The sequence below is a fragment of the Bactrocera latifrons genome, unplaced genomic scaffold, assembly GCF_001853355.1.
Source record: "Bactrocera latifrons isolate USDA-ARS-PBARC rearing strain unplaced genomic scaffold, ASM185335v1 scaffold_91, whole genome shotgun sequence".
NCBI lineage: Eukaryota > Metazoa > Arthropoda > Insecta > Diptera > Tephritidae > Bactrocera > Bactrocera latifrons.
The window spans coordinates 714,308-722,634 of record NW_017537612.1 but is presented as its reverse complement, the minus strand read 5'-3'; the positions used below and the strand labels follow the sequence as shown (position 1 = coordinate 722,634).

General features: G+C 35.3%; 1 protein-coding gene across 7 annotated transcripts in view; it reads left to right on the top strand.

Moving 5' to 3' along the window:
- LOC108977552 (ubiquitin carboxyl-terminal hydrolase 46) overlaps positions 1 to 8,327 on the top strand; it is a 101,939-nt gene that overhangs the window by 85,372 nt on the left and 8,240 nt on the right. For 6 of the 7 annotated variants that reach the window (XM_018947275.1, XM_018947278.1, XM_018947277.1 and 3 more), the window contains 2 exons: positions 6,042 to 7,784; positions 7,846 to 8,014. In XM_018947275.1, coding sequence (XP_018802820.1) covers positions 6,062 to 7,784; positions 7,846 to 8,014 — 1,892 coding nt within the window. In that variant the 5' untranslated portion in view covers positions 6,042 to 6,061. The remainder of the gene's footprint in view (positions 1 to 6,041; positions 7,785 to 7,845; positions 8,015 to 8,327) is intronic. The other variant, XM_018947274.1, reaches the window with a different exon arrangement.

Below are 8,327 nucleotides of genomic sequence, written 5' to 3'. Positions count from 1 at the left end.
AAAATATAATTTTTTTAATTATTTTGTCGCCTACCTTGTCTTCGCTTTCTCTTTTCGATACTCATATGAATCTTTTGTGTGCTTTAATTGCATCAAGCTTCGTTTTCAAATGAGCAATGTGCTCGTATTATCTGTCTATAGATAAATTGCAGTAAATTGAATGAATTTCAGCCGATTGTTGTTGCCATTTTGTGTGGATTTTTCCACATTTGCAAGTGCATCTGGCTTTGCGAAATTCTCAAGATGTCTGCTTGTTATTCATTCTCTCATAACTTGCGTTTATTAATAGCTGTACTTGATTCCTTTGATTACTGAGCGCACGCCACCGGAGCTCTCAATTATCAACTCGCCTAAAGTAGCAGGCTTAAGTCGATATACGTTAATGTGTATAATTTTTCTTATTTTTTACCAATTTATTCGAGTTTCGTTGATAAGTTTAACCGAAGCAAAGTAATGGCATCGTAAAAATTGATATCAATACATTGTGAAAAAATATTTGCCCCGATTTCTTACTAAAAATCAACATGCTTGCCTTAGCTTAAGTTGACTTAAGCTACTTTTGTTGCATACCATTGTCACAATTATATTTTTAGCTTTTAATTTTAGGATTGTGACTTTTTAATGAACTTTAGATTTATAGTACATATTTACACACATGTTTTTGTGAATATTACTTTACATTCCAAATATTTCCATTATTTATTCTAGAGCGTGCCAAGTAAAAGTGTTTACTATTCTAGTGTGAAGGTAAACACAAACAAATCTTGTTGTTTTGCTAAAAAGTACAAACTCAGAATTTATGGTTAATTAAATTTATAACTGGAAATATGCTCTTCATAATATTTACATATATAAATTCTTGTACATTTTTATTTGCGCAACAATGTGTGCTGCAGATGTTCAGTTTTGGAGATAGCCATAAGAAGCGGTTAAGTTTTGCTTGCCTTTAACTTGAAGTAATTATTTTCGTTTGACATTTGTGCGAGATAATAAAAAGATATCTCAACTGTTGTGCAAATGAAGCCTGTCATGTCACCCTTGAACGCAGTGCTTTGAGTTGTAACTGTTATGTACTTCGCACGTTTTCCACAAAGTCCCCTATATTTGACAATATATACATATGTATATGCATTTACCCGAATCGGTATATAATATATATAATATATACAAGTACGAGTATATACATATTTATCAAACTTTTCAGCTTAATTTTGTTAAGCATACTTTATATGCACTTATACTCAAGAACCACTCAACTTGAGTTACCTTAGATCTCATATCAAGAACTTACCTCTCACTTCTCAAATGCCTAACATCGCTTCTCCACTGTTTTTCAACTAGAGAATCATATCTTTTTTAATATGAAAAATATTCAAGTTGAGCATAAATTTGAAATTTTAAAGCTGTACTATATATTGTGACCAAAAAATACCCGAAAATTGTAAATAAAACGCAAAAATGTAATAATTATTCATGAATATTTATCGTCTTCAAAGTAATCCCCACCAAATGTAATATACGATTTTCCAGTCCTCGAAACACTTTTCAAAGCACTTTTTGATATGGCCTTCAGCTCCTTCAGCGAATTTTGCATTATCTCTTCGACCGACTGAAACGGCTTCCATCAAACGCCAAAAAAAAAAAAAAAAATCCCACACAGCCAAGTCTGGTGAATACAAGTGTGGCTCGATGCGATATTGCATTATCATCGTGTAAAATCCACGATTTGTTCTTCCACAATTTCAGCTATTTTCGACGGATGTTCTTACGCAAACGCCTTAATACGGTCAAATAGAACTCCTTGTTGACTGTCTATCCCTCCGGTATAAAATCATGATGCACCAACCACGAATATCGAAAAAACCAATCAGCATCACCTTGGTTTTTGTGAGTGGCTTTGATGGTGTTTTTGAGTTTCGGCTCGTTTTTTTTTCCTTTCATTCCGATGATTGTTGACTTGTTTACATGTTACACTCATAAACCCATGTCTCATCGACAGTTATAATACTCTCCACGAATTAGGGATAGAAATTCGCACGATCAAGTATGTCCAAAGATACTTGTTTACCGTATTCTCTTTGAGAAAAATTCAGCTCTATCGGGACGAGTCGAGCAAGAACGCGTTTCATACTCGAAATATGCACAAAAATCATTCGAATGTACTCGCGAGAGATGTCGAGGTCCTTAGCTCTAATACTTGCCTGACGATTTTCAAGCGCCATAACCTTCACTTTTTTAATATTTTCATCAGTTGAAGAAATCGAAAGTCATTAAGAACGAGGCATGTTTTCAACGATCTCTCAACCGTCTTTGCAGGCTTTGTACCATTTGTAGGCTTGTGTTTTTGATAAACCTGAAGCATTTTTCAACATTCGCAACGATTCCGCACACGGAATTTGGTTAGAAATGCAAAATTTGAGACCCAATATAAGCTGAAGGCACTCTTGTTCAATCGTTGATTCTTTTTTGATGTTTGTTGAATATAAATAGTACTTTATCTTTGTATATTATGTATACTATTTATTTAAATTTTTCTATTTTTTCTACTTCTTTGTTTTATGTATATATTTGGTATTTTAGAAGCCTGCTGTATACTTTGTTCGAACTTTGTGCTTTTCTTTTGTAAATAAAATGCAGACTGTGTACAATAAGTGATTATTATGATTTCATATATATGTATAGTATATATACATATACTGAACAATGAGGTCAGAAGTACCACACAGTAAAAGCAGTGATTTCAAATAATTCAAGGACTAGTTAGCGATTGCTTGGCGCTACACACATTCAGTAAACAATAGTTGAACTTTGTTGCCTGAAATCGAACTGAATCGATTACTATATGGTTTTGTAAAGTGTTTGTTAAAAAAATGTTTACTGCTGTTGTCAGTGTTGGCGGTATGATGAGAAGAAGAATGCCTTGTAGCTCTTTTAGTGTTGCACGTCTGTTTTTATTGGCGATATCGATTCCATATGTGCTAATCTGCGTTCTATTACTTAAATATAAAGTTGATAATGTGCGTCATCGATTCGCCATTTTTCAGCTCGCAGGCAAAGGAAAAGTGTTAAAATAGCAACCACTTATTTCGAAATAAAATTTGAGTTTTGGTTATAAAATAGTTATTTATTGGTTACAAAATGGTTATATATTGGTTACAAAATRGTTATRTATTGGTTACAAAATAGTTATATATTGGTTACAAAATGGTTATATATTGGTTACAAAATGGTTATATATTGGTTACAAACTGTTTATATTTGACAGCGGAAGTTGAAAATTTTATTATTTCGATTTTTCGAAGGTACGTTGCATTTATTTTTAGTTCGCCTTTATTTTTAATGCTGGGTAAATTTACATACTCGCATGATGCTTATATGAGCTCAAGGGTTTCATGTTGTTCATTTATTTCAGCACACCCACACGAAACACTTGCCTCCTCTCCTGCAGCTTTTAGTAAACAATTTCATGCATATACATACAAATATGTAATATATGAATATTGTATATATATATATTGTAATAATGAAACGAGTGATTTGTTTTAAATAAATGCGCGGCTGTTGACTGGCCTCGCTGAGTGGATTGGCTCACTGACGGGCGGGCAATGCAACAACAAGCAACATGTTTGTCGGTTATACAATTTTTGGGGAATTCAAGCGGATATTTTCTGTGTTTTTCGAGTTAATGAATAAAGCACAAGAACTGGGGAGACTGCATTTATGATCTTGAATATCTGTATCTATATATGTATGTATGTATAGTATGTATATTCAACTAAAATGCTGAAATTGCTGACACGTTGAAGCATCAAGTGGCCATAAAGACGTGTTGTGCCCTCAAAGCCAAATGCACTTGCCAGCCCAAAGCTTTTGAGTGCAACTATTTATCATGTGCGTGTATGTATGTGTGTATATATACATCCTGCTAGCCATAAAAGATTTAAAAATAATTTTTTTTTATATTCAATTCAATTTTTAATTAAATACATTTTTCTTCCAACTCAACACACATACATACATATATAGAAGCATGCGTGACCATTCTTCAATTAATTTTTATGATCAATTTCAGTGCTCTTAAATAAATACTTAGTTGCTACCATAAAATGTCATGGATTGAAACCAAGTCAGTCAATGGTTGCTAGGAGCATAAAATTTACACTTCTCTATATATGCCTCATAGACCCAAACATATGCATATATGCTTCAAATCAGCAAATGCACATACATATGTATGTATGTATATACACATGCTACTCACACATATGTATGAACACTTATTAGTTGGTGTGATATTTTGAAATTTGCTGTGAAGTCGTAAAAGTGCACTACTTGCTTGCATATGCCCGCTCAGCTACAACCCAGAAGTTGAAGGCGGCGGCGCGGTGTTGCAGTGCATTGGCCGACCCAACGCCACACTCAATGTCAATGTGACGATTTGTACTAGTCATTCCCTAGTTTTAGTTCATTTTTATTTCGGCACGAAGCTCTATAAAGACAATTGTGATGTGTGCTCGTGGCGTTTTTATGTTAGTTGGAGTAATTATAGTAAATTTACGCGCCATCTAGCAGGTATCCATTAAAACTTATATGAAGATGGCCTCGCTAAATGAGTAAATTAATGAAAACTGTCGAACTTGTGGCGCAAAGATTAAAGTCTTTGTTTAATTTGTTTGCTGGATTGCAAAGGAAGAATTTGAATTTGGTCTCTGGTGTCTGCAGCGTTGCGTTAAAATCTTGTAAATTATAGTGGGGAAGTCGCTGATATGTTGTATTAATCTTTAATCGATATGTTACGCATTTTTTTTTTACTTATTTTTGCTACTTCTTTTCGAACATTTCTATTTTAAACTTCTTTTCATAGTATTATTTAAATATTCATATGTAGTATATACTACTTGTGGTTAGTCTTTTTTGGTTATACCATCCTGAGAACATACTTAAATAATGTCATTTTGAACCTTAAACTTGAGTTTATCATTCATTGTGGTGCTTATTATTTAATAACACTCTTGAACTTGCCAAATTATATAAATTACCGTTAGATATAATTTTTATAATCCTACAAAGGTAACATAGTCCATTTTATAAAAATTTCCTAATAATTTAACCTCAGTTACATTAAGAAGTATAAATAAACGCAAATTTTCGAAACTTCGAACAATGGACAGATTTCCCAATAATATAACCTTAGACTTGAATTATTCATCAATATTAAACCTCAAATTTCACTTTTTTTGAAATATAAAAAGGAAACTCGAATTGTTCTAGAACATTGAGCTTGAGTTTTTCTTGAAAATTAAAAATAAACCCGAGTTCTTCATCAATATTTAAACTAAAACTCGATTTTTAGGCATAATTTGCATTACGTTAGAACTACGTTTAAATGGTCTTTTTTGTTTTCGATTTTAAGGTCTTAAAGAAATGTTGTTTTATGTTTCTTAAGGGGTTACATGGGTTTACGGTAAAAAAAAAACGATTTTTTATTGTTTTATCGTTCCAAACTTTTTCAAATGTTTTTTTCTCAGCAAGAAACTGCTCATTTGTCGGAACTGCCGCTATCGGTTCACTATAGCATATAGCTGCCATAGAAACTAAACGATCAGAATCAAATGTTTGTATGTACAACTTTTTCATTTGGCGAGATATCTTCATGAAATTTGTACTTGTAAGGCATCTTTTCTATTTGTGAAACTGAAAGTCACAATTGAACGAGAAATTTGTGATTTTTCTCTATGTAGAACTCATAAACAGTCTTAACCCCAACTATATTTGCATAATAATAATATTAACTGGTAATCTATCGTAATGGCTCATGCCTTTCGCTATCTTCTTATTCACAAAATAAAAAAAATTCTAAAACATACTGTTAGTTTAACCCAAGGGCACAATAGACCTTAGGTCGTGGTGCAATCCTCTATTCATCTTATTAGTTGAACCCACTTTCATTCATTATCTGCAGAAAAATTATAAAAAATATATTAATATTTAATAATTTCATGCTCACAACTAACTAAATTCTCAACATTTCTACTTTGCAGGACAAAAATTCCGTCGTGGCATGACAGAATTCTCAACAAACAACGATATCAACAACAAATCATATCTATCACAACCGCTTCAAAATTCACCACGTCATTACGCTCACTCCCAAACGAAACAATATCATCAACATCAACATCAACCGAATCTTTCACAGCCATCACAACAACAACAACAACCACATCCTAATTCCCCACAACATTACGGCAATAACATAAATTCACATTTTACGTACGCTTTCAAGCAGACGCATAACAATAAAAATAATCTGCAAACGCTTCCCTTAAATTCTTCTGCAAATACATTTACAACAACATCACATATAAATAGTAATAACATCACAACAGCAAATAATCCATCATCACCCACATCGGCGACACAATCGCCATTGCATTACAAGAATCCATTGAATAGTCCGAACAATTCGCCATTTGCTTTCGCCTACAACAACTACGGCGAAAACGAGCGGGAACGCGAAGCACAGCAGCGACAGCCGCAGCAGCAGCAAAGGAGCAGCGGCACAGCTGCCACGGCACAGCAACATCAATTGCAACAACATTTGCGTAGCAGCAAGACGTTGCCGCTTCTGACGCAGGCGCAATATCAGCAGCATTTGAATGATTTGCTGCTGCAACAACAACACTTGCAAAAGCACCAGCAACAGCTGCTCAGTGCCAAGGACGCCAACGACGACGAACTGAGCGAGGAGAGTCTCAAGCAGAATGTTGCAATAGTGTTGAACAATTTGGATCGTTACAACAATGCGCTGCGCAGCATCATACTGAATGAGCAAGTGAGCGGACAGAGCAGTGTATTGATCGACGACAGTTTGTTGGTGGATAGTTTGGGTGCGAACAATAATTTTCTGTTGAATTGTGGCAATACAATGGCTGCGCCAGCAACGCCGGAATCCGATTACAATAGTAATGCAACAACGCCCGGTTCACGTCACAATATGCCGCTCGATAGTAATATGCTGCAGCAGCATCAGCATTTGGTAGGTTTCGCCAACGCAGCGGCTGCGGCTGCGGTAACAGCTTGTGGTGGCGGTGGTCTTGGTGGTGGTGTTGGTAGTGTTAGTAATAATATAAATGGTGTTGGTGGTGGTGGCTACTTTGGCAACAATGTTGCCGGCAACAATTTAAATTATTCGATTGCTTCTTCACATGATTTCACTCATGACAATTCCGATTATCAGTGGCTATTAGATTGCGACTATCGGGATGGCTGCGGCACCGGACTGCAGCGCAGCATATTCTCATCGCTGTCGGGCTCCTACAGTGGCGACATAATCTTCTACAATGACTTCTCGAAAAAACTCGACGCTAATCTTGCCGAAGTCGATATGGAAAGCTTTCGTGCCGAAGACATCTTACTGCATATGCCGTCGTATTGCAAGAATATGAGTAACAGTAATCGTTTGCAACAATCGTTTTTATTGCAGCAGAATGCATTGCCCGCAAATGCACAAGAACACGTTGGCGGCAATGCCGGTGTTGGTGGCGGCATTAACCACTTATCACAAACTTCGTTGACCTCTAATAATGAGCTTATCGATAATTCCATTTGTAAATCGGAATTGCTCTTCTCGCCGGTCAAAGAGTCGCACTTGTCCGCCGATTCGCTTGACATGGACGCGTATCCGGAAAATGAGGACATCATCTTGACGTGCAAAGCGAATAAGGACAATTACACAATCGCTTTCGAGGGCAGCGTACTGTACTCGGATGAGAGTTTCTATGGTGAGTTGACGTTGTTCGCCTTTTATTGTCAAATGCTAATGCTCTCTTGTTGTGTTTGCAGCTGAACCCTCCGATGTCGCCGCAAGAAACACACATAATTTCATAAATTTGCATAGCAATCTTGAGGATATTGTCAAGCGCAAAGCTTTGGACGTTTCCATGTCACGCTCAGAGCAGGCCGCCAGTGTTCGCGGCAAGCTACAAAAGAGCAACACAACACAATTACAAAGGTGCTTAAGATATTTGGTTTTTGTTGTGAAAATTCTACACCAGAAGAAATGATAGTTTTGTAAAAATAACAAGAAAAAGCAGCATTACACAATTACAATCCACAGGTAGATTTGGCAAAAAAATATGATAAACCGTGGAGGTCCATTCTGTGGAAACAGCAAAATATACAACCGAAAATTTTACCTCTTTCTTCTATTTGTATTTTAAAGTAATTTGCAAATTTCTGACCTCTAATATCGGTTAGTCAAAATTAAAAATTAATTATTAATGTCAAATAGCTGAATAGAGAATTAAAAACAAAAAAAAAAAAAA